This window comes from Ahaetulla prasina, chromosome 2, assembly GCF_028640845.1.
Source record: "Ahaetulla prasina isolate Xishuangbanna chromosome 2, ASM2864084v1, whole genome shotgun sequence".
NCBI classification, from domain to species: domain Eukaryota; kingdom Metazoa; phylum Chordata; class Lepidosauria; order Squamata; family Colubridae; genus Ahaetulla; species Ahaetulla prasina.
In genome coordinates this window covers 120,978,556-121,004,610 of record NC_080540.1, presented here as the reverse complement: position 1 = coordinate 121,004,610, position 26,055 = coordinate 120,978,556, and the positions used below count along the sequence as shown (strand labels likewise).

The window sequence follows — 26,055 nt, the reverse complement described above, 5'->3', positions numbered from 1 at the left end:
GTAGCTTTAAAACTGCAAATGTTTGTTTTTACAGTATACTGAATAATCCTAACCTTCTATACAGTAATGAGAAATAGGGGTTTTCATTCCTTTTTCAGATTATCTACCCCTACAAAAGAAATGGCTCTTTCTGCAAACCCACAAACATATGTTTGCAAAAGCAAATGTGAAAATGTGTGAGACATTTAGAAAGCAGGTTGAGAGCATCTGGTGAAGATTCCAAGGATTGTGTGCTTAATACTTTACATATACATATCTTTTCTCATGACAGATTCTATTATGTACATTACTAGCATTTAGAAAATTTTCATTTTCCTTGATACTGAATTTGGAGCATTTTTCCTCCTTCCTTTCCTTCTTTCCTCCCTTCCTCCACCTTCTCTCACTGTTCCTCCATCCAGCTCTCCAATTCCTGCCTAGAGTCCTATTTAACTTGTTTGTTGGAAACAGGAAAGGAGAAGGCCTATAGAGAAACTAGTAGGAATCTGAAGGCCAGGACTAGTAGGCAAGTAAGAGGCAGCTGCTGGGTGGGGGAAGGATTGAAAGGATCTGCAGGTTATGGGTCAGAATGTTATGTCGAGGTTCATAACAGGTGATATGTGCGTTGGGAAAGGTGTGTAGGTGTGTGTCAGAAATGACATATGGCTCGCGGAAGATGTATGAGTGGCTAGGGAAGAATGTGTGACAAGAGAGGGTGTAGGATAAAGGACATGTGGGGGTCACAAAGGTATTTAAGAGGTAGCATGTAGGCTATCTCTTAAGTTGCATGTGAACTGCAAGTCAAGATAAATGCAAGTCAAAGATTCACCAGTCAGGATGGTGCATGGAAGAGTGCCTGGGAGGGTGCAAGAGGTTGGGGAAGGATGCCTGTGGGAAGATGCCACATGGGTTGGGGAAGGGATGTGGATTGAAGAGAGCATGTGTGGATGAGTAAGATGTGGGTGGTGATTGGGGTGGTGCAGGTTAGAGGTGGTGCAGATCAAAAGGCATAGGCAGTAGCAACAGGAAGAGTATATGGGGATCTCTTTCCTTTCCGACAAGATAAATATCTTGCTGTTGAGTGGGAGGGAGCAAGGAATTGCAAATGTGAGAATGTGGGAAATTGTTACAGAATGTTCGTAGGACAGTGACAACAGCCGCCGCCCAACCACAGTAGTACTTGTCGTTTCAGGCCACAGATTTTAGACATGTTCTGCAACTTAGACCATATGAGGTACGTTGGTTCAAAATTGTTACCCTACAATATACACTGTTTTGCCCAGCTAAAGGTCATGACAATCTGAGTTTTATTAGTATATAGATAGTAGCTCTAAATAAAATTGTTCAATTTATAGAATACCTTGCACAATAACCAAAGATACATTGGAGACAACAGTGTGGATGGAACTCAGTAACTTAAATTCTTCTATCCAGTATCAGGCCTCATGGCCCAAAATCAAGTATGCTGTAGAGAGGAGTCCATCTGTGCCAAATATAGAAGGCAATTAAGTATTTATATTAGAAGTTTTTGTAGTAGAAATCGAATAGATTTTTAAGAGTACATGCACTCTATGAAGAAAGCCCGTAGCAGAGAGTCAAAAGGGTGCAAGAAGGCCTACACGGATAGCAGAGGGATGCAGCACTCGGCATACTCAACTTAAGCAAGCCTTATTGTGCCCCAGCGATAGATGCATTTTCTTTGATGGGCAATGCATCTCCCGTATCAAACTAAATAGCAGTAAACGTCCCAATTAGGTTACCACGCAACAGAGAAGAGGAGCGCGCTACGACTGCAGCAGCCGTGTAAAGGGGCGGGGTATTGCAGATTACGCTCCAGGGACGCCCCCCGCAACTCATTTCGATCTATCCCGCCACTGTTTTTATAACCCACCCACCCGAACGCTCCCCTGGAATTCACGCGCCACCACTGACCCCTGGGCTACCTTCCACGCCCCCTCTCCCCTCCCCCCTCCGGGAAAGCTCGGAGAAAAAAAAGAAGGGAACAGAAGGACCGCAGCCGTGCACCTTAACCACCCCCCACTCTCTCTCTCTCTCTCTCTCCCGCCTCACTCTACGGACGCCACGAAAGCGCCATTGGAAGGAGAGCCCTTCGCTAGACAGGCAGTCGCAGCCAGCCAATGGCAATCCTAGCCGGGACGGCAAAAAAAAAAAAAAAAGACAAGACAAGACAAGGGGGGCGTTTTCGGCGGCGAAGCTTGAGAAGGTTGCTATGAGGCTGGCTCGGGGCGGAGCGGTAAAGGGCCAATAGGTGGAGAGAGTGGACGCCGATGGGTCGGCTGAACGACCAGTGGAAGGCTGGCAGGGATTTGGGGAGGGGAAGGCGGGACCAGCGGGGAGTGCTCGGTGTGGCGCTAAAGGCGCCGCGAGCGGGGGCGGGGCGGCTAGTGCGGACTCAGTTCCAGCGCGTGCTGGGGAAAGCGGCTCGGCGCCGAGCAGCAGCAGCAGCAGCAGCCGCGGCTGGGCGGTTTATCGAGGCGCTTTATCCAGCGCTGGCTGGATTCAGGTAAGACGTGGGGAGGAGGCGGGGGGGCTGTGCCTCTGCACCTCTCCATCCCCCCGCCCGCCTACTATTTCCCGCCTTGCCTGGGGAAGAAGGAGGGTGGGCGGTCGGTCAGCGGGGATGTAAGGTCGCAGGGCCTCGAGTCGGGCTGGAGTCTCTCCCCTTGGACCCTCGGCCGCTTCCTCCACCTTCCCCGGTTGGTGCTCCCACCGCCCCCTCCCTCGCCCTTAAAAGAGAGCCAGGCGAAAGGCGTGAAAGGAGGAGCGGCACCTTTGCTTGGGCGAGAGGGGTCGATTGGCGTTGCTGCTGCGGTGGTCTCTTGCGGGGAATACGCGCCTCCTAAACGTGGTTTTACCTTACCCCACCCCGCCGGGGGGGACTGAGGGTCCTGTGGCCGGGTTAACAGCGCAAAGCGCACGTGTCTCTTTGTTTAAGGGGTGAGGTTGTCGAATGAATGGGGGGGGGGAGGGAAGGCGAGCGAAGGGAGCAGAGGCGCCCTTTCGACTCGCCCGGGGACGGGGGGGTGTAGCAGATCACCCCGCGGCAGTGTGCGGTGGAGCTGCAACCCTTCCGAGCCCTTTTGTGCGGGATTGCCTGCTAGGTCCCATCCTCCTCCCGGCGATCGTCTCCCTGCCGTAGGAAGATGTTGGCGTTTTTCTATTACGGTCCCTTTCTTACCACGCGCATTTGGAAGTTGCCTCCCGATTCACTGTGATAGCATTATCTTGTCTTTTTTCAATTGGGTTACAACTGATTTCCAACTTGGCGATCGCGCCGGATCTACCGGCCAGTTCCTCTTAAATCGTGAGATAATAAAAATTCACCTTTCGACTGGCTGTCATCTCGTTGTTCTTTTTCCTTACATATGGGATATGTGGGATGCTGCGTGTTATTGCAGTGGGTAGGAAGGGCCTCTCAAATATTGTTAGCGTTGCATTTTTTGCATTCCAGTTGCTTCGGGAATGTGAAATGAAAAATGCACCTTGATACATGATCTTTCTTTGATTAGGGGAACGTTGTCTAATTAAATGCAGATTCCCTTAGGAGCAACGCGGGTAAGTGAAATCAAATTAGATAATTTAGTGGGGAAAAATTGAAAGCAGCTACCTAAGCTCTTCCAGATCTTAATGCTGGGCCTGTACATATTTCTCAACAACCCTGCTTGCATTGCAGATCTAGCATTCTGGAAATCGACTGCCTTGCATTAGAAAAACACTTTGAGATAAAGAGAAAGGGAACTCATAATAACTGTTACAAATAAACAGATGCTAGACAAAATACATGAGAATAGAATGTTGCTGTAGAGATCCTTAGGTCTTGAAGATTTTATCTTGGTTCCAGATTAGTGTTTTAGAGTAACTGACTCATGTTTCTCATTGTTTGGAGAGCTGTATTTACTTGAGGGGGAAAAAACTTCATACATGTTAACTTCCTTTCCTTGGCTGCTAGTCTGTTTTAGCTGTGCTTTCTGTAGCCAACCCATGCTCTAATGTGCTGTAATGTGAATTTAGCTACTGTAATCCGAAATAAGTGAAGCAGGCTGCTTTATGGCCCTCTGGTGGAATGAATGACTTCATACTTGCTTTATATTTGTTAAGCTTTCATTATTGGGCTAACTAGCATATCAGTGTAGATACTGTAACATACTGAATGATTGTTTGGAAGCGGGTAGTCATTTAAAAGGGTAATTCTTAAAATGCCACTTATGTGGGGAATCTGTATCCATACAGGTATTGAGTATTGTTCACTATCTAGATAGGTGTTTAATACTGGTGGGTAATATCCTGGCAGGCTGATAACTAGTCTGTCACATAATAGTGATCCAAGTAATGATCTGAATATCTGGATTAGATTTTATTTTCTAAAAAGGTGCAGAAAATGCTGCTGGAACATTAATCTGCTTGTTCAAGTGTTCAGCAGCAATAACATGAATATTTTTAAAATAAATTTCCAGTATAAAAATTAATATTTTATAATGCATTTTTCCTATAGTAAAATGATTTTGTATGACAGTATCTTAGCAAACTGCTGACTATAGAAATTGTCCCATAATTATAACATAACTGTGATGTTATTTACTTTATCTTTAAAAAGAAAAACTTTTTTATTTTTACTTGACCAACTTTTGGGGGAGGTATTGGATAAAAGTTAACCAGTAGTTTAAGTTTCGATTTTAAAAAAAATGCTTAGGATAGAAACAAATTGTCACAGAAAGCCCTATTAAAAGACTAATTAAATTCCTGAGCTTATTGCTGGTCATTTTATAGACTTGATGAATTTTTGATATCCTAGTAGTAAATGACTTTTTATATATCCTATGGCTGTGGCAGAAATTATGCTATGTTAAATAATCTAACCAAAGAGTTGAATACTTACGATTTACCCTATTTGAGGTGACACTTTCCTGGAATGTATTTTTAATTGGGAATTTACATCAGTAAGATTTTAAATATTTGCCAAATGTTGTTTTATCAGTACTTTTAAGAAACATGTTCTCTCATAAATCACAAACTTTGTACAGACATTAATTGCAATCATATTTTTAAATATATACTTTATGTTGCTCTGAAGACCATTAATCAGATCCCTAAGAATGAGGTTCTAATAGTCTACATATTTTTTATTATGCTCAAGGCATAGCTTTAAGTAACAAACATTTGCACTAGTAGGGACAAGCAAACAGGGAAAAAAATGAATAAATTCAAATACAAGTAAAATTCCATCTTACTACAATCTTAAGTGATGCTGAGAATATTGAGGAATACATCGTACTTTTCATTTTTAAACTTTGTTTAAAAGGTTTTTTTAAACTTTGTTTAAAGGAATTTCTTTATTTTCATCGTTTAGCACATTTTGGTTGAAGGCTGGTAAGTGGTAGTCTTCTTTAGAAACTATTTACAAGGCTCAATCCCCAAGTTCTCACCAAAGGCAGGAATATTTCTGTTCTATTTCTCAGTTGGATGTTAGCCATGTATCTAGTACTTTTTATCATATTCCAGCGTTAATGCCTTGTTCCTAGAAAGCTGGTAGGTCTAACCAGCGGTGGCTTTCACATATTCTTACCACTGGTTCGCCCCACGTGTGCATGCTTGCTTCGCGCGTATGCCTTCTGCGCATGACCCGGCCTTCTCTGCATGCGCTTTCTCCCGCGTGTGCCCGGTCTTGAAAACATGGCTAAATAGGATGGCGTTATGCTAGGACCGGGACGGGCCCTCCCGTAGTTGCAGCTACCAGTTTGCCCAAACTGGCTGAATACCACTTCTGGGTCTAACATATGGAGCCACTTGATTGTAAACATTTGTAGAATACAGAAACGGTTATGAATCTACTTTCTTATTGACAACGTGCATTATGGGCTATTCTAGGGCTCTCAGTGGGTATTATAATTCTAATTGGGCAAAAAGCTAAAATAACTTCACAGCTATTTTTTACTGCAATAAGTGCAGATTGCTTAATAGAAAATGTATGTCATATAAAGTAAAATTTTATACTGAAACAATTTTTTTTGATGTAGATACAGTTGCGAACCTTTGAATGAGATTAAGCATGATAATTGAACACAGCTAAGATTAGATTTTAGAGAAACAGGTATAGGATTGACATGTTTATACCTGGGCAACACAGCATCATTCTGAAAGGAGTTATAGATTAGGCTCTAAAACTTCATCTGTTTTTATTCCACAGTCATTAGAATTGTCTAGATTCCTCAAAATTGTTGAAGAGCTTCAATCTCAGGTTTAATTACTAGTTCACCTTTGTTTTTGTTGTAAGTTCTCATGGTGATGTGCATCTTATTCCTCTTCCAAAGTTGTCCTTAGAGTAACCCTGTAAGGTGCTGCACTGAGAAATGCTGATATAGCAAAAATTACCCAAGAAAATTAGTAGCTAAATAGATGTTTAAATTGGGTATCCCAGATTTTAGTCCAACATTCTTATCCTAAATAGTTGCTATTTATTATTTATTGGTGTGGATGTTGTTAAGCCACATGCTGTCACAATATTCAGCTGTGGAATAAACCAAAGTCAAGGCTGTTGTGTGGCTTAATAACGTCCACACCCATATGATCGATGTCCAACACCGCCAGACAATGCATATTATCTTTGTCCCATTACATCCCACTCCTGTGCACTGGTTACCAGTACTTAGCAATATCATACTGCCTTGCATTAGAAGACAAAAGGCTTTCAGTCGGCTGTGGTCAAGGTTGCTGAACAAGAAGGCCCTTCCTGTTCACCAGGACAATGCAAAGCCCATTGCAAGATTGAAATCCTATAGGCTAGCATGGGAAACAGCTATTCACTTAACATCTACTTAATTTAACTCGAGAATGCCTGGAGAGTTAAATGGTCCAAGCTACCTTCTTATGGCCTGGCCATCAGTGACCTCTCTACCAAACCACCTGGTTTTGACCTGCCTTGCTCTGTGTGGTTGAAATTGAACAGAATTAGGTGTGATACTGGAAGAAGTGCGTCTGCCCCTGTATCGGTGGGTATGGAAAGAATCCCCTTGTTGCTATTGTGACGATATGCAAACTATTAAACGTACTGTGCAAGACTGCCCATGACATTTGTTCTCTGGTTCCCTAAAAGATTTGCACAAAGTAATGCCAGAGGTGATGGCCTGGATAGCTGAATTGGACATTCATTTATGAGGCCACTCCCTCATAGATGTTTTGTATATAATTATGTGAATGCGGTGGCTCAGTGGCTAAGACGCTGAGCTTGTAGATCGGACGGTCGGCAGTTCAGCGGTTCGAATCCTAGTGCCACGTAACGGGGTGAGCTCCTGTTACTTGTCTCAGCTTCTGCCAATCTAGCAGTTCGAAAGCATGTAAAAAATGCAAGTAGAAAAATAGGGACCACCTTTGTGGGAAGGTAACAGCGTTCTGTACCTTTGGCGTTTAGTCATGGCGGCCACATGACCATGGAGACATCTTCAGACAGAGCTGGCTCTTCAGCTTTGAAATGGAGATGAGCACCACCCCCTAGAGTCGGGAATGACTAGCACATATATGCGAGGGGAATCTTTACATTTACCTTTTACGTGATTGTGTATATGTTTACCACCAGATGGATTCATAACTGGCTGACCAACCGCACTCAATGTGTAGTCCTCAATGGAACTACATGGAGAGAAGTATGCAGTGGAGTACCCCAAGGCTCTGTTTTAGGCCCAGTACTCTTCAACATCTTCATCAATGACTTGGACGAGGGGATAGATGGGGAACTCATCAAATTTGCAGATGACACCAAGCTGGCAGGAATAGCCAACACTCCAGAAGATAGGCTCAAGATACAGAAGTATCTTGACAGACTTGAACATTGGGCGCTAACTAAGAAAATAAAATTCAACAGTGAAAAAAGTAAGGTTCTACATTTAGGCAAAAAAAACAAAACAAAATGCACGGGTACCGTATTTGTGGTACCTTGCTCAATATTAGTAACTGTGTGAGGGATCTTGGAGTCCTAGTGGACAACCATTTAGATATGAGCCAGCAGTGTGCAACAGCTGCAAAAACAACACAGTTCTGGTCTGCATAAACAGAGGGATAGAATCAAGATCACGTGAAGTGTTAATACCACTTTATAATGCCTTGGTAAGGCCACACTTGGAATATTGCATTCAGTTTTGGTCGCCACGATGCAAAAAAGATGTTGAGACTCTGGAAAGAGTACAGAGAAGAGCAACAAAGATGATTAGGGGACTGGAGGCTAAAACATATGAAGAACGGTTGCAGGAACTCAGTATGCCTAGTTTAATGAGAAGGACTAGGGGAGACATGATAGCAGTGTTCCAATATCTCAGGGGTTGCCACAAAAAGAGGGTGTCAAACTATTCTCCAAAGCACCTGAGGGTAGAACAAGAAGCAATGGGTGGAAACTAATCCAAGGAGAGAAACAACTTAGAACTAAGGAGAAATTTCCTGACAGAAGATCAATAAGTGGAACAACTTGCCTGCAGAAGTTGTGAATGCTCCAACACTGGAAATTTTTAAGAAAATGTTGGATAGCCATTTGTCTGAAATGGTGTAGGGTTTCCTGCCTGGGCAGTGGGTTGGACTAGAAGACCTCCAAGGTCCCTTCCAACTCTGTTATTATGTTATGTTAGTTCTCTTCTGTCATTTTCTCATTGTTCTCTAATAATTATATAATTAATTAATAAGTAACTAATACTTTTGCTTTTACATTTACTAGGTTCCTGTTGTGGGATAGTTCTCTAAAAATGGCTCAAAGGACTTTGCAGGAAGACCCTGAGAGGTATCTTTTTGTGGACAGAGCAGTAATCTACAACCCTGCTACCCAGGCTGACTGGACTGCTAAAAAATTAGTCTGGATTCCATCAGAACGTCATGGCTTTGAAGCTGCCAGCATCAAAGAAGAGAGGGGAGATGAAGTGTTGGTTGAACTGGCTGAGAATGGAAAGAAAGCAGTTGTCAACAAAGATGATATTCAAAAAATGAATCCTCCCAAATTTTCTAAAGTAGAAGATATGGCGGAATTGACCTGCTTAAATGAAGCCTCTGTTCTTCATAATTTGAAGGATCGATACTATTCTGGGCTCATTTATGTAAGTAATGCTTATTGGACTGATATGTGCTAACCAAAAAATCAACTTTATTGGTTGCAAATATTCAAAAAGGAAGTGCTGCTTTAGTCGGTAGACTGATTTTTAAATGTAAGCTTGGGTTTTTACTGCTTTATTAATACTATCATTTTAATTCTGATCACCAAATTTTGTTTTATTTGTTATTTCTCTGAGCTTTGATATCTTTGATTGTCACATCTGCTGAAGTGGAGTGCTTGGCTATTTTGGAATAGGTCTTCTGAATAGTTCCCCAGTTATGGTATGTCTTTTTTATTAGAGTATATCCCCATATTATCTACTCTGTTGTCTTTTGAGAACTAAGAAAATAACTTTTTAATCTATCAGTTCTTTTTATTTTTTATTTTAATCTCAGTGCTAAGTTTAACTTCTAATCACTTTTATTTTATAAACATTTATATTGTCTTGCATTTTTAACCTAAATAGCAGTGTAGATAATTTTTGTATGCTTCCCAGAGTCACTTTATGTGAGATGGGTAGCCATATGCATTTCATAAATGAATTTCACAGCTACTTTGATTAGTTACAAATTTAAAGATTGTTTTGGAACTATTAACTGTTGTTGTTTTTTTGCTGCAACTATCCTAAATTATATTTCATAACAAATTTGTCCATGTCAGTAATCACTATGATTTATGACCAAATTTTAAAACACTAGAATTTCAGGAGATCCCATTTTTATTAATTATTGATCAAAGTAAAAAACTATTGTCAAATCCATTAGGACTGGAGTGAATTAGAAATTTTGTTTAGTAAATAGTAGAGTCTATCTGTTTTTTTACTTTGTTCTTTAACTTCTGGTGTTCAGTAACTGCTACGTTATCTTGTCTAATATAGGTTAAAATGTGGAGTCTTCCATCGATATGAGTTGTAAAACAATATAGCTTGTATTTCCTTCTATGTTAGCTTCTTACAAGTATCCATACAAGGTTGATATATTATGGTAGCGAAGAGGACCTAAGGTTCCATTGATTAGCTTTAAAAGGTTATTGAATTCCATTAGATCAGGCCTGTCAAATTGGTGGGATGGATGCCTCATGTGCAGGCCACACCCTCTCCGGCTCCACAAAGGTAAAAAGCGTTGTGATACGTCACTATAAATCACGTGACGCGATCGAGTTTGACACCTGTGCATTAGACTCTGAGTGGTGTAGCACAAAAAATATGAAAAGGATTTTCTAAAAAAAGTAATTTGGGAGATGGTTTCTAGTAGATACCAAGCGAAGTCTCTGAAGTTACATTGCTTACCCTGTGGATATGTGCTATTTTACTTGAGAAACAGAATAAATATATTCAAGCATTTGTTTTGAGAATTTCTAGATTACACCTGGTCATCACTTAACCACTCATGCAACAATCATTTGAACTTGCAACAATGCTGAACAAATGGTACTTACCAATCCCTGGAATTTTTTCCATTGCAGTGGTCATGTGGTGCAAATTGGGTGCTCAGCACCTGGTTCATGATTATGATGTCTCATAATGGTGGCTCAACGTGATCATCTTTGGTGGCTTCCAACAGCAAAATCAATGGTAGGAAGTCACAAATGGTGACCACGTGACATCCTCGCTTAATGACCCATGGTGATTCCCTTAATGATGGAACTAGGGAGTGCCAGAATTGCCATTGCTAAGTGCATAATTACATGACATTGTGCTTTATGACTGCATCATTTAGCATTGGTCATTCTGGTCCCAGTTAACATGTATTAACCAAAGATTACCTGCATAGGGTTTCTTCAGCTTTAAAAACCCTCAATATTTTAAGCTTTGTATCACATCTTGAGACATACAGTACTGGAATGTAATATTTTTCAGCATGTAGATTGATAATAGTCTAGACCAGTGATGGCAAACCTTTTCAGCACCAAGTGCCTAAATCAAAATGTGCACGCAAGTGCATATGTGCGTGCCCTGGAAACCCGAAGACCAGCTGGCCGGTGCGCATGCAAATAGTCTAGGCCCACATATGTGCATGCGCAATGGCCAGCTGGTCTTTGGGTTTCCGGCACTCTGGTGCGCGCGAAGACAAGTGGAAACTAGAAGAGCAGCTGGTGACGGCGCGCATGTCCAAAGAGAGGGCTCTGTGTGCCACCTCTGGTACAAGTGCCATAGGTTCGCCATTATGGGCCTAGACTATTCTTATGGTACAATAGAGCTACAGTAGATTTTCAAACATAGAACGTATTTCAGCTTGCTGAAGAGATAAAGTGTTGATAATTAAGTACTACTTAAACACCTTGACTTCAAGTGATGCTAAAGCCTGAATTTTGTTTCTTGAATGCTGAGTCACTTACCTTAAAATAGTAGCTAAAATGCTAGAAAAAATATGTTACAATTTCACTTTGTGTATATATATGTATGTCATATATATGTGTGTGTGTATATATATATGTATGTCATAGCTTGTCACACACACATGACAAGCTGTCTTTCCCAGAAGATGCACCTTATACTCGGCTGCTCTGTGAATGAGGTAGCAGTATCTAAAATAAAATCTAAATATCTAAATAAATAAATTTTATTTAGTATCTAAATAAAATGAGTATCCAATTCCAATGAACTACTTAATGATTAAATGTTAAACAGAAAAAATGGCTGATTTTAGAATCATGTTTGTATGATGTCTCACTGGTGAAGGGAAAGTTTTAGTTGTAAAAGTTTGAGTTTTAACAAGTACAGAATGGTCACAGCTCTTACAGATGTTATGGAGAGTGTTACAGCAAGCTTTACAAAAGCCCTCTGGGAAGTAGCTGCAAGGAAATAAAAAGGAATGGCTTCCTTAAACTCTGCGAACACGTCCATTAGTTCCCATTGTGTTCTTGACCATAAGCAAAGATTAAAAATTTCTGACCTGATGGAGAAAGTTAAAATGAATATTGCCATTTTTATAACAGCTAAGAATACTTTAGGATATTTCAATACAGGTAGTTCTAAACTTATGAGCAAAATTGGGATTGGTAAATTTGCTGTAGTACAGTCATCAAGTGAGGCAACAGGTGAGTGCTTCTGATTTTACAATTTTTTTGCTGCAATTGTTAAGCAGGACATCACATGACCATGAGTTGTGACTTCCCTGCCAGCATTTCCATTGACTTTGCTTTTCAGAAGCTGGCTGGAAAAGTCACTAATGGTGATAACATGACTGTAGGACACTAGAACTGTGGGAGATGTTTGCCAAGTGCCAGCATCATGATTGTTGGACCCCAAAGGATGCTGCAACAGTTTTAAGCGTTGTCGTAACTTTGAATGGTTGCTAAATGAAATGTCATAAGTGGAGGATACCTGTAGATAGAATCTCAGTTGGATCAAATTGTATAGTATTGTATAATAATTGAACAAAGCCATTATACAGCTGTTCTGAAATACAAAACTAGGTTTTTAATTTTATCTAAATGCTAGGTATCTGCTTTTGTAAACAGCAGGGCTACGTGTTTCCATTTGTTTTGTAGTACAAAATATGAAAAAAATTACTTGATTATTTCATGCCACAGCAAACTGTCTATAAAACACATTGTAGGGCAGGAGACAATTGATGTGGTAATAGTGTCATTATGTATTTTTAACACTAAAACAAGAACCATAGCATCCAAATTTAAATCTTGGGTGACAACTATACATTTTATTCCAGTCCTCTTTTCTGTTTGAAATTTAGTGCTCTCAATTTACCATGGTATAGAAATTAACAACTCTAGGTAGAGTTTTCAGAATTGCAAGAATTCTAATCGTTAAATCATAATGTGACAGGTAGAATCTTCTCTGTTCTTTGCTTACAGATTCTTTTTTTTAATGGAGAGCAGCTTTGAGGTAGTGATCAGAGAAGGAAGAACTTCTCTGTCTTTCTACTTTCAAGCCACTTTCTTCTCTTGATCACTCAGAGGCTTCATCTTGATTTAATGATGTTAAATTTGAAGAGCAAGGGTAGGAGGAAAAGTTCAGAGAAATCCTACAAGCTCATTTATTTATTAGCTCTATTTTTGTGTTATTGAAATAGCAAGCATTGGCATTGTAGTCTTTTGAACTTTTTAATCTTGATTTACATTTTGGAGCCTGGTTGCTTATTTTAAACAATCAAACTTCTTTATTTGAATTTATTTACACCAAATGATATACTACTTATTTTTTACCCTTATCTTTTTATAAATTACTCATTAGTTGTCTCAGCAGTATTTTTAAAAGAAACTAGTTGAAGGAAAATCTCATCCCTAGTGGATTTTTGGCAATAGTTTTCACTGTACCTTTAGTTTCCATTACTATCTGTAATACCCTTTTGGAACCAGGATTTTGTTCAGAAGCAGTTCATTGATATTGTTTTCTAAACATACATTAAAATAGTTAAGTCTCCAGTTTGATGGAATTATTTCTGGAGAAAACAATCTCTTGATTGTGGATCAGGAAGTCTATAAACAGTTTTTTTTTCTTCCTGTAGACCTACTCTGGACTCTTCTGTGTAGTCATAAATCCATACAAGAACCTTCCCATTTACTCTGAAAACATCATTGAGATGTACAGGGGAAAGAAACGTCATGAAATGCCTCCACATATTTATGCAATATCAGAATCTGCATATAGATGCATGCTCCAAGGTAAGACTCTTATTTATTAAAAGTCATATGCTGACATTGTGTTTAGCATTTTAGAATTACAAAGTAAATAGAAGATTTAACATTAAAAACTGTAACATCATAATAAATGTCATTGCCTCTGTATCCTTCAGTCATTAAAAATCTGACTGGCTTAAATTCTTGGATGGTAAATGGCCTTCCATTGTGAAATGAAGAATTTTCAGATATTTTGCACCTCAATTCCATAAACTGCAGCCAGTATAGTTAGTTGTCAGGAAATCTGGAAGTATAGCTGAAAATTTTGATCGATGTTAGATTGTGTCTTTTTGACACAATGTTTGACTAGGCAGGCATTTCACATTTTTATAGAATGTAATAGCAGTTAAAAAATTGTAGTATCTTTCTATAGGCTTAATTATTGTGCTATTTTTCTTTTAATCCTTCTGCTATTCTCTATGTTTCTTTAGTTTTTTATACCAGAACAATTCTTTGAGGAGAGTAAGTTGCAACTATTAGTCTCTCAAACTACAAGACTATCTATCATTCAATCCAACTGATGGGATTTTGACTAGTATGGGAGTAAATGAATCTGTCTCAATGATTCAGTTAAATATTAATGTGGATTGAAACTAGAGAAGCTTCCTAAATATGTTAGAAAGAACTGGCAAATGTTTGAAGAATTGTCTCCTTGTAATATTAATGTAGAAGAACAAGCACTGGCTATTACACCTGGACAGTCAATGATGTAGCATATTTTATTAAGGAAAGTAAGTCCTCTTTTCATAATCTCTGTGCAAACCCACGTGTAGGATAGGATTGTGCACTACTTCTGGTGCTTCTGTGCTGCTTCTCAGTGCATGAGAGCTATCCTGCTTCAGCTTTGTACAAGCTAAAGCTGGTCGGTTTAGTTTATTTGGCAATGGACTCATGGGCAAGACATAGCTTAATTGAATATTTTATTGCAAACAAGTATGAAATAAATACAACAGAAAATCTATCTACTTCAGTACAATCCCCTTTTTAAAGGCCTGTGACCCTAAGTTTAAATCCTAGACTTTTCCTTCCATTCGTTTCATGTCTACCATCCTTATGAAGGCCATGGAAAAGTAATGGAATTTGTCCCAGTCCCAGTCCTCTCAGAGTTAAGAACTGTTAGTTTCACTAAACTTTCACCAGCTTAACTCCTTATAGCAGGGGTGTCCAAACTTGGCCCTTTGGAGAGTGGTGGACTTCAACTCCCAGAATTCCCCAGCCAGCATGAGCTATAAATTTAAGCAAGTTGCTAGTTGGAGAATTCTGACATCTTCATTCTCTTCTCCCACTGGGACCAAGATTGACACCTGAACATTCCAGTGGAATTCCTGCATAGCAATCTCTGTCTTCATTCCCCAAATTCCTGCATGTCTATGGAGATTCTCAGTCATCCAGGTCATGGTTGTCCCAAAGGTACTTTTTCAAGAGGTCACTGGACTGCCTCCGGTTTTTTTTTTTTTTTGAAGATGTTTTGCTTCTCATCCAAGAAGCTTCTTCAGCTGAAATAATTCAACTGAAGAAGCTTCTTGGATGAGAAGTGAAACGTCTTCGAAGAAAAGCAAGAAAGTCCAGTTGCCTCTTGAAAAAAAACTTTTGGGGCAAAGTCCCGCAGATTACATCCAAAAGCTTTTTCTGACTTGATGCCTCAAAACAGCATGGGCTCACACATTACAACTTCTGTACTTAACCCTAACTGTTTTATTTCTCATCTTACAGCTCAAACTAGCAGCATGTATTACAGAAAATGAGGAAATGGTTTACCTCCACAATCCCAAACACCTATATAGTAGACTTAGCCAATAAGAATGCTGTCTTTATCTACCCTATAATAATCCTGGCTTGCAACTAGAGTAGCCATCTACCATCATGACAACATAGCTGTACTCCAGAACTGTACCTGAGCCATTTCTCTCCATTTACCCCCCTTTTTTTAAGCTTCCTCACTCTACCACAACAGTAGGCAGCCTGGCTACAAAACTCATTTGCCACACTGGTATCTTAAATCTCTATGGCAGCAATGTGCAGCCCGCATGGATAGGAGAAATTTCTCTCTCAAATTTCCCAGTGTTTGCTTAAATGGAATGCAAGCACACAATTCCATTGAAGCAACATTAGGTCTTGGTTGTTTTTTCAAAGACCTTGCCTATAAGGCAGGGAATTGAATTCAGATCATTATTAGCAGTTTTAATCCTGATAACATCTTTTTTTTATATAAAAAAAGTTTTATTTCCATTTTTTCAACAACATATTCAATGTACAGTCTCTTATTCAACATTAATCATTAACTTTCATTTGTTACTTATTTGGGCCTGCTCAGCTACCACTTCCTTCCACAACCTTTCCTCTTCCCTTCTCTACCTTCTTTTACTTTCTCCATTCTTCCTCACTTTCACTTTTCTACTTCCTCTCCTCCTTCCCCACTCCTCTCTTCCCCCCTTTCTAACCTTCTCTCTTTCCCCTTTCTTCTTCCTCTCCTTTCCCCCTCTTCTACCTCTCTCTTTTCCTACCTACTTTCTTCCTTCACTGTCTCTACTCCTCTCTCCCTTTCCATTCCCTTCTGAAATGGCAGCTGAGCAGCCCCAATTTCATTTCAAATTATTCAAATTATTTCCTAATAACATCTTGTTGTATAGAGTAGCTAAATCAAAGCAACAAAAGGGTTTCAAAAGATCTCTGCTCTCTGAAGAAGATTCCAACCTTGAATTGTTATGATAAAAGATGTCAGTGGGCAGCTAGTAACTAATTAAAAGATCAAACAAAGGGAAGTGCATAATAAAAATTTTGTGCAGTAGAGATATCAACATCCAACTTTGGAAAACATTTCCTATTTTCTCTAGAAGATGAAGTTAGATCAATACTGGGGTCATTTCAAGTCAAAAGACTACAGGGATTTGTGGAATATGTACAGAAATATAGCAAAAAATGGAAGAATAATTTGTAAAGTTCTAACCAAACCATGGCAGCAAATCTGAGGAATGACACTGGCCAATAGTTTGGAAGAGGTTGGTCTACATATCAGCATGAAAGAAAGGAGAATTACCAGAATGTGTAAATTATTTCATAGTATCCTTAATTTCACATGTTATCATAATACTTAGAATCATTCATTGCAGATTTGAGACCTGCATGGAAAGGGAGATAGTGGATATTGAAACTTTAGAAAAAGCTGAGGAACAGTATTGCTGATGTACACTGGACAATTGAGAAAGCCAAAAATATTGAAAGGAAATAAATAATATAGAACCATCTTCATCTTCAGTTATTTCGACCATGTCAAGATGGGGAATGTGCTTAGAAAAATGTGAACATCAGAAAATTTCATTGACTTCTTCCAAAATCTATATGCAGGTCAAATAGCCATAATCCAGATGGAACGTGGTGGAATAGATTAACTCCAGGCTATCAAAGGAGTGAGACAAGTCTGTATATTCTCCCTTTATTTATTCAACCCTCCAGGCTGAATATATATTGAGGACATCTGGACTAGAAGGTTAGCATGGTATAGCATCCCTGTCTGGCCCCCACTCTCCCACTTTAGAGAAATTCTTAAATTAACAAACTGAAAGATGGAAAAACCTGCAGTTGTGATCTGATGATATCAGTTACTAAAGAGAAATGCACTCCAGGTGCCAATTGACTGGATCCAAATTGTAACTGTTCATCCCAGTGGTAGTCAACCTGGTCCCTACCGCCCACTAGTGGGCATTCCAGCTTTCCTGGTGGGCGGTAGGGGTTTTGTCCGATACTGAAGCACTTTCCTTTTTTTAAATTTAATTGACTTTTTAAAAAAAATTCATAGCATTATTTAAAAACATTTTCATTAGGTTTTCATAAAATTCCCCGTGACAATTTAAATTTCTGAAAGTATACTATTTGTATCGCCCAAGCATAAATTTAGTTCATGTTACGTAAGTGAAACTAAATGGCACTATAATGTGACCACAAACAAAAGAGCCTCATCCCAGAATAGCTCGCGCATCTCCCCCCACACTACCCAGTTGTAAAAGAGAAGCAGAGCTGGTAGCCGGCGCCTCCCCCAAAACCCAATCCACGATGCGCGAGAGGCATGCGCAGACGACGATATACAGCGCATTACTGTGGAACTGGTGGGCAGTTAGAAAATTTTACTACTAACAGAGATACAAAAGTGGGCGGTAGGTTTAAAAAGGTTGACTACCCCTGGTCTATCACAAGGAACAGCAACAGCACAGATTCTTCATGCTATCAATCAGTTAGCATATTAAATGTACCTAGTTAATTACATGCCTATTTCTTACAAATTGCTAGATGAATCAAGAGAACCTCAGCTGATAAGCAAGCAGGATTTAACGAATGCAGATCTACAATTGATCACTATTGAGCATCTTAACAGTTGCTAATACAGAGCAGCACATGTAGGAAACACTGCTTTCATTGGCTTAAAATCTACATTTGATTCTATTCCAAGGGACAGACTCTGATGCAAGCTGTCCCTTACATCTGTTGATCTGTGGCTGTTCTTCCTAATTAGGAGTTTATATGAAAATACACTCATCCAAGTTAGAAATATAGTAGAGCTGGCTACCTTGCTGCAGTCCATCAAGGAGGGAAACAGAATGGCATTCTATCTCTGTTTTAATCATGTGAATTCACTGTAGTTGCCTTAACCACAAAGGAATTCCTCCTAAACATAATAAACATAATGACAGGCATTTGCCAGTACTGCTGTATGCTTTTGCTGATATAGATGGGCCTCAGGAGAAGTCTTCAAGCCTTAACCAGAATTCTGTAAACGTAAATAGCAAATTGGAGACAATAAACTTCAGCAAGTTTTCAAATGTCTTGGTGTAAATTTTGAAGCCTTTGGAATTTGGCGGAAACAAATTAAAATAATTTCTACCAAACCCAAAAATAGTGTCAAGATAATTAGGAACTTTTTTCATTCCAAAGAAAGCAGATGCATCCCCACTGTCACCAAGCTTTTAAAAGCTAAAATTAAATCTTAAGTGCTTCATGATGCATACATATACCATATAGCTACAAAGATTCAAAGCCCTTAGATGTTTTGACTAGATTTTTATGAGTCTTCTTTTGCTTCCCATTCTGTGTTTCAAATATTTTAAACTGGATGATTTACTGCAGGGGTGTAAAACTCTTTCATTGAGGGCTGCATCAGAGTTGTGTTGGGGGGGCGGGGGTTGGGGGGCATGGCATGGGTGGGCATGGCGGTTTTGCTTCTAGTTTGCTTTGCTAGCCCTCTGCGAGTGTAAACGGAACTGTCCCCGTAGACTCCATTTTCAGTCACAATAGCCTCCTGCAACCCTCTGCCACCAAAAACGAGCGTGTGCCCCCCCCCCGAACTCTGATTTTACTGTCAGAGGCACCGCGGGATGGTCCTTTGCTGTTTCCAGGGTGACCCCACCAGCCAGATATAAGCATCCAATGGGACAGATCTGGCTGGCGGGCCTTGAATTTGTCACCCCTGGTTTACTGGTATGATTTCATTGAAGGCAAGAGTTCATGTTTGAATTATAGATCAGACAAAGGCCCCATTTTTTATTTGATATGTTGATGTTAAAAAGTTTAAGGACCTCAATCCAATTTCCTTTAAAACTGGAGTTGTATAGGTTGATTATTTTTTATTTTTGTTCACCACTCAGAGTTCCTTGAGTAGAAAAGTAACTATATGTATCACTTAAATACATAAAAATAAAGCATTTCAATAATGACATTTCTTGGAGATGGGTGGACAGATCACAAGAATTTGGAGCACCTGCAGGAAGCATTGACCTACAGTTAATATCAGAACAGGTGGGATATAGTTTTTCTCCTACTTCAATTTTTATATCACCTATGTTCCTAGCACAGAAAATAAACTTCCAGATTCTTTATTGTGCAAGCCCTAATTTGACATTCCTAGTCTATTCCCCCCTACCCTGAACTTGACATCTGATAGTTTTGTCTTCTAGACGGAAACTCCAAAGAAACTAGTGTCAGGGAAACTGGCAGTAGATCTGTTAGCTGGATTTACCTACAATAAGATAAAATAAGATAATCTTTACTCTCCTTTACCTGTATGCAGGTTTTTATTGTCATTTACCTGTATACAGAACAGCACCATTAAAATGAAATGCCGATGCCTGCTCTCAAAAAAAGACATAAAACCTCATATGGATGAAGTCAGGGAAGAAGTATCGCATACAAATTCTTTTCTTTTGTGACTGAAGGACAGCTGTTTTATGGTGGTGACTTATTTCTTCCTCTTCTTTCCAAGGAAGATGTATTGCAATTCTTCCATGACAATCAAGTATAATTCATAAGGGAGTGTTCAAAAAGTTGCACCTTCAGGGAGTAATGGTGATCAAGGGTGACAGAAGGTATCTGTGGCTAGGCCAAAGCTCTTGCTGCTGGTTTTCTGTAACTACTCCCCTCTCCCTCTGGACTATGAGACATAGTTTCCGTGGATATTATTACACATCTCTCTCAGATGTGTAAGGTTACATGACCATTTTGTTGGTTACAGACCTGGTCACTCAGAGGCCTCATTTTATTCCATGCAAGGAGCTATCATCTGCTCTGGACAGTGCAAAATTCTCTCTTGACCACATTTTTCAGCATAGGGGCTTAGTCACCAGAGATTAGATTAGGACTCTCTGTTCGTGTTCCATTTAATAAATGATTTGCTTCTGTCTTATCACCTGAAATTGAATGAGGGAATAATAAAAGAGTAAGGCAACCCAGCACAGTTGTTAGGGGGAAAAGGCCACATTACTCCATTAAAAATAATTGCAGGCCACAAAGGATTAACTGACATGCCAACCAGCTGTTTAGTAACTATTGGCTTGGTAGCAATGATACAGCTGACAGTGTTTGTAAGACGTGGAGGTGTTGAAGGCTTCTTGGCAGCATGACTTTTCAAGGCAAAAGTGGCTGTAAAAAGCTAGCTGGCAGTGGCAGATCCTTCCCGGCATCAGTGAATTTGTTGAATTTTCAAAAAACACTGGTGGGCTATGCAAGGCTGTTTGGTAGGTCTCACATATGTTGTGCAAACCTAGACTAATTCTATGCTGCAACAATTTCTGCATTGTTATTTTTCCTGTCAGCAATACAACTGGCTTGATTTGTTCTTGTTTCCAGAATTTGTGTATAACAACTCTGCATTTTTGATTGGCGTCTTCCTTTCAAGCAATTTAGGGATATAATCCTTAACTGCTTGCTCTGTAAAGCCCCTCTTTCTGTGGTCCTAAAAGATCCTGATTTTCCCCAAGAGAGACACATGGCACAGCTCCCCTTGAAAGAACAGTTCGATTTTGCCAAGTTGCATGCAAATGTATAGCAGGTATTCAGTACATAGACAAGAAAGCACTAAGATTGCTGTGGGGATTGCTTAGTGGCATTGTTTTCCACTAAGTTTTTACCTTCATGTCCATATAAAAAGTACACTTGATATTTATTGGCTCCGTCTCTGTCATGCATGGCTTCAACTCAGGGGCTTTCCATTTCAGTGAAGTAAAAAATGAAAGTTTTTCATTGTTCTCTCCTTACGCAGTTCTTGTTTACAGACTTTCCCCTACCCCACCGGTTCTCCTAGTTGGGGAAAAAGAATATGAGGTGGATTGTATGTTGGATTCTAGATGCAGGCGATCTTGCTAGATGCGCACAGGAAACTAAAAACTATCTTGAGTATTCTTTAGAAGATTGGAGGGCTATTACATCGTTCATATAAGTGAGGTGATTTAGGAAGAGTGTTACACAGTCTATAGGATCAACTGATATGTATGGGAGTATGTCATCTTGCTGAGCTTTTGTCAAGCACCCTCCCTTCCTGTAACAGCCCACTCAGTGGAGCTGCCACTACAGTTAACAATGCAGGCTTTTGTAGGGCTTGTAGTGTGGGCAGAACCTTCTACTTTTAGCAGAAGATGGATGGATAGATTTGCATTTTCAGAGGAGCTCTTCTTTCCTGATACTTGGGGCTTGATTACTGCAACTTGGATTGATGTGGCCCATGGCCTTCTGTGAACTCTTTGTGTGGCTGGAGCGCCTTTAGTGAAAAGAGAGAGATTTTTAAGTCACAATATTTCTCTTCAATATTTCTCTTCACTTTTTTTAAAACTCACTTTCTTTTTTATTACTTTTCTTCTTTTAAGTTTTTTTCACAGTCCAATTATAGCCAAGTGATAAAAAAACCTTTTCTGTAGAGGGCATAAGAGGAAAGCTGGCTTTCCTGGGATGGCAAAAATCTAACCCTTGCCTTATAACCCAAAATCAGGCCATCCTTTACTGAATACAAAGATCTCTTGCATTAAGTCCAAGTCAAAGGGAAACATTGTAACTGCTATGCTATAATACCCCAATTAAGCACTTTTCAGTCATAAGTTGAACTCTGATAACAGGTTTAATAGCTATTCTGCACATTATAATATATTCTATAGCAGGGTTCCCCAACCTTTCTGGCTTTGAGGACTGGAGGGGGGGGAAGGGGATGGTTCCGTGCGAGTGGTGGACAAGCGTGTGTGCCCACACAACTTAATTTGTGCAAGCAAAAGGGACACTCGCCTGCCTCTCACGCAAGAGGAGCTGCATGCACACACTTGCCCACCAGTTCTACAGCCCCAGTTCCGAATGGGCTGCAGCCCAGTACTGAGTTGCGGCCCATGGGTTGGGGATCCCTGTTCTAGAGTATTGTAACTTTCTGTTCTAAAAGAGAAGACACTATGAAACTGCCTAAAAATGCTAGCTTTTGATCAACTTTAGCAGATGCACAATATTGTAATGTCCAATACATCTTTCTTTTTTAACTTTTAAAAAGGGAGTTCAACTGGAAACAAGTATCTCTCACAGCACTTTTAATCAGGGGTCCCCAACGTCTGGCCCACAGACCAGCACCAGTCCATGGCATTTATAAAAACGGTCCATGCAAATAAGCAAAGCCCCATCCACAGGATGCAGGCAGCACACAAAACCACGCCCCCTTCAGTCCACGGAAAAACCTTTCTTCACAGGACTAGTTCCTTGTACCCAAAAAGGTTGGAGGGCACTGCTTTAGATGTATATAGAATGTCCTGAACTTTCTGTTGCAGTAGGACACAAGAGGAGAATTGGGTGTCAGGCCTGGAAACCATACTAGGCCTTAGGTTTCCAGACGCTGCCACATTTTTCCTCTGAGGGGAGGAAGGGGGGTTGAGGGGTATGGTAACATTCTTCAAGCGGTCAAGGTCGGATTGTGTTCACATCTGCAGAAGGAGTGGCAACGAGAGGTTTCGAATAAAGTGGACGAACGTTGAACCATGTGACCAGCAAAGGGGTTAGGGGGATGGGACTCTTGGGGTTTGTATAACTGGGAAAAGAATCCGGAAGTTCAGTTTTGGAATTTCACTCATCGTGTGCCAGTTTCCTTATGCTAGTAAAGAACTCTGAAAGACAATGGCTTCTGAGTTTTTTTCATGCAGAGGAGGTTTTTCTGGAACCTTGACATTGGGTTTATTTAACTAGCCTACTATTTCCAAAGCAGTTGTTTGATGTCCATAGAAAAATCCCTTATTTCCCAAAACCATTTTGGAAGATTTGTGAATATGAAAATCCTATCAGAAATGGCTACATGTAAGCAATATGGATGTGTTTTATCATAGCTAAAAGAAGTGTATTAATAGTTATCAGGTGAGCAATGGGAAAATGCTAATTTCTTGGAGACTTGATCTAGGCAGTTAGGATGTATAAATCCAATTTTTCCTCTTATGTCTGTGAATTTTGACTCAACTTAGTAGGACTGTTGTATGGTCCTGTTTGTGTGTGTGTGTTTTGCGTCAGTGGAGGAGAGGAGGAAATAATCCTTTTCCAACTGGATCCTGTAGGTAGGGGTGTCAAACTCAAGGCCTATGGGCCGGATGCATCATGTGCTGGCCCTGCCCGATTTAGCGAAGGGGGGGAAAGTCCTGATACTTCACGTGATGTCACCGTGACAATGCAAGTTTGACACCCCTGTTGAAGGGGAATATGAGATAGTAGACAGTAAAGTAGCTGCAACATTCAAAAGAATGGAGCTCATCTAGGGCAGTTATGCTGTGAGCAGAACTGTAAACCCATTTCCTTCTGTTTTACTGTTCTTCTGCTTTTTCTGTCCAATATGCTAAATGCAAAAATGTACAAATTAAGCCAATTGGTCATTTGCATTCCTAATCAATTCATTCTTGTTGATAAAAAATTACTAATAAACCAAGACACATGGTTTTAAATGCTCTTAATCTTAAAATTCAGGCAAAATATCTTATAGTAGAGTTTATAATGTATATTTCTGTTCCTAGACATCAATTTAATTTTGAATGACTGAAGAGGGATAGAGAACACTAGATTAAATCCACAAGATTTGTTGAGTGTCTTTCTACTAGGAAAAAATCAAGCTCAATTTTTTAAAAGCTAGATCTGAAAAAACAAGTTCAATAAGTGTTTTGTCTTTGTTTTATTTAAAGATGAAGATTTTTAACCTTAACAGATATTATGGAAAAATGACACCTTAGGAGATAGTATATGGAAAGAGTGATATTTTGGTTTCTCTGTAGCTGACATGTAGAACTGTAAATCTTTTTTCTGTTTTATTTTGTACAGATCGTGAGGACCAATCAATTCTTTGCACGTAAGTAAATATATTTTGTGCAATTTTTTAAAATTAGTACATATGACAAAGGCTAATACTAGCTTTTCAACTCAGTTTGAATATTGCTTTTAAAACATATTTTAATTTTTTTTGATATTCATAAAGAAATGTCTTGGGAACAGATTATTGCAATCAAATTTTGAAACCGGTTTGACACGTTCATCCCTTACAAAGAACCACTTGACATTTGAAAACATGTAGAGACTATTTTCCATTCCACAAAATATTTTACTCGCTTCCTCTCAACTGTTCTAGAATAAGAAGTCTAATAGTGCTTTTTAAGCTTTATTCCTCTTTTAAGAGGGAGTCTGATTTTAGGGCTAAATCTAGTATTATAATAAATATGTAACTGTTCTTTAACTCTTTATAATACTTATATGATTCTATTCAATAGAATTTTCAATTGTGATGTTATAGTGTCTATTGCTTTCCTGCACCTGGCAGCTTGTGATATTTAATTGTACTGGAGAAATGTAGAAATTTGTAAATCATAATATAAGACTTTTTCAGAACAACGTGCAGATAGAATTAAATGCAATTTTCAAGTATATTCAAGCCTAAATTGAGATTAAAATCTTTTTCAGTTCAAGGTCATAATTTATCCGGTTGGTCGCTTAACCTAGATAAAAACTGATTACCTTTTTTAAATATTGAACCCCTGATTATCATTATCTTTTAGCCATCATTGTTGTCTTGATTATATATCAGATGGCAAAGAGGTATTTGGATATTGAGTTCTGGATAATTGGATAACTTCCAATTACCTTCTAGCTGTTTTGCATATAGTAGCTTTCCAGACATTAATAATCCTGTGCTGGTGAATTATAGTGTTCCATTATATTTTTAATGCCCATATTTATTTTCACTAATAAACAACAGCAGCAAAGAAGCATTAATAATAGAATAATCAGATTCTATAAGTCATTCTTCTCTATTCCATTTTTTCTTTATCTTCAGCCCATTTTCAAACCTCCAAGATTGTCTAGCAAAAAGACAATTTATAATCAAAATTTAATAATTACAAAACAGCACATAAAGGCAACTGACATTTATGATTTTTCAGGCAAGCTGTTTTCAACTGTTTTATATCATTGCTATCTTCTCCCTGTCTTACAAGACAGGGAGAATGAATTTATTTTTCAATTACAAATTGGTTGACAGTTTAGTTATTAATAAAACAGATAGTAAAGTTCTAGAGAACAATAGGGGTGCATGACAAATTAGTTTCATACTTTAATGAAAATTTTCCCAATTTACACTTCTGAATAAATAAAATCTGAGTTGCAAGTATATTCCAAAATGCATTTCTAATTGAGGTGCAAAATAAATTTGGGAGTGATGTTTTCAGGTTATTATTTTTCCAAACTTGACAGATTTTTCCAACACTGAAAATACTGTTGTTTCTATGTATAATTAATAATAGGAATACTGCAAATTTCCAGTGCATCTCAAATCTGGCAGTGAAATGTGAAAATCTAGATCAATCATAAAATGATTTAGAGAGGCTTGTTACTTTCATCACATACTAATATTCCTTGGAACGTTGCATAGTCATCAGGCTCTAATAAGGTTCTATGGAGAAATTAATTTCATATTTAATTGTCCAGCCACCTTTTATGTGTATGGAACTGATCTTTCAAATTAGAGCTCTGCCTACGTTTGCATGCAATGAATCACCTACATTTGCTTCGGTTTTTAAAATGTTATCTTCCTTAGTAGG

The 26,055-nt window shown here is 39.2% G+C and overlaps 1 protein-coding gene across 3 annotated transcripts in view; it reads left to right on the top strand.

Annotated features, from left to right (window-relative positions):
- The first annotated feature begins 2,363 nt into the window (after nt 1–2,363).
- The window catches only part of MYH10 (myosin heavy chain 10), an 83,578-nt gene continuing 59,886 nt past the window's right edge, over nt 2,364–26,055 (top strand). For all 3 annotated transcript variants that reach the window (XM_058168810.1, XM_058168809.1, XM_058168808.1), the window contains exons 1-4: nt 2,364–2,503; nt 8,696–9,068; nt 13,534–13,690; nt 24,287–24,314. In XM_058168810.1, coding sequence (XP_058024793.1) covers nt 8,724–9,068; nt 13,534–13,690; nt 24,287–24,314 — 530 coding nt within the window. In that variant the 5' untranslated portion in view covers nt 2,364–2,503; nt 8,696–8,723. The remainder of the gene's footprint in view (nt 2,504–8,695; nt 9,069–13,533; nt 13,691–24,286; nt 24,315–26,055) is intronic.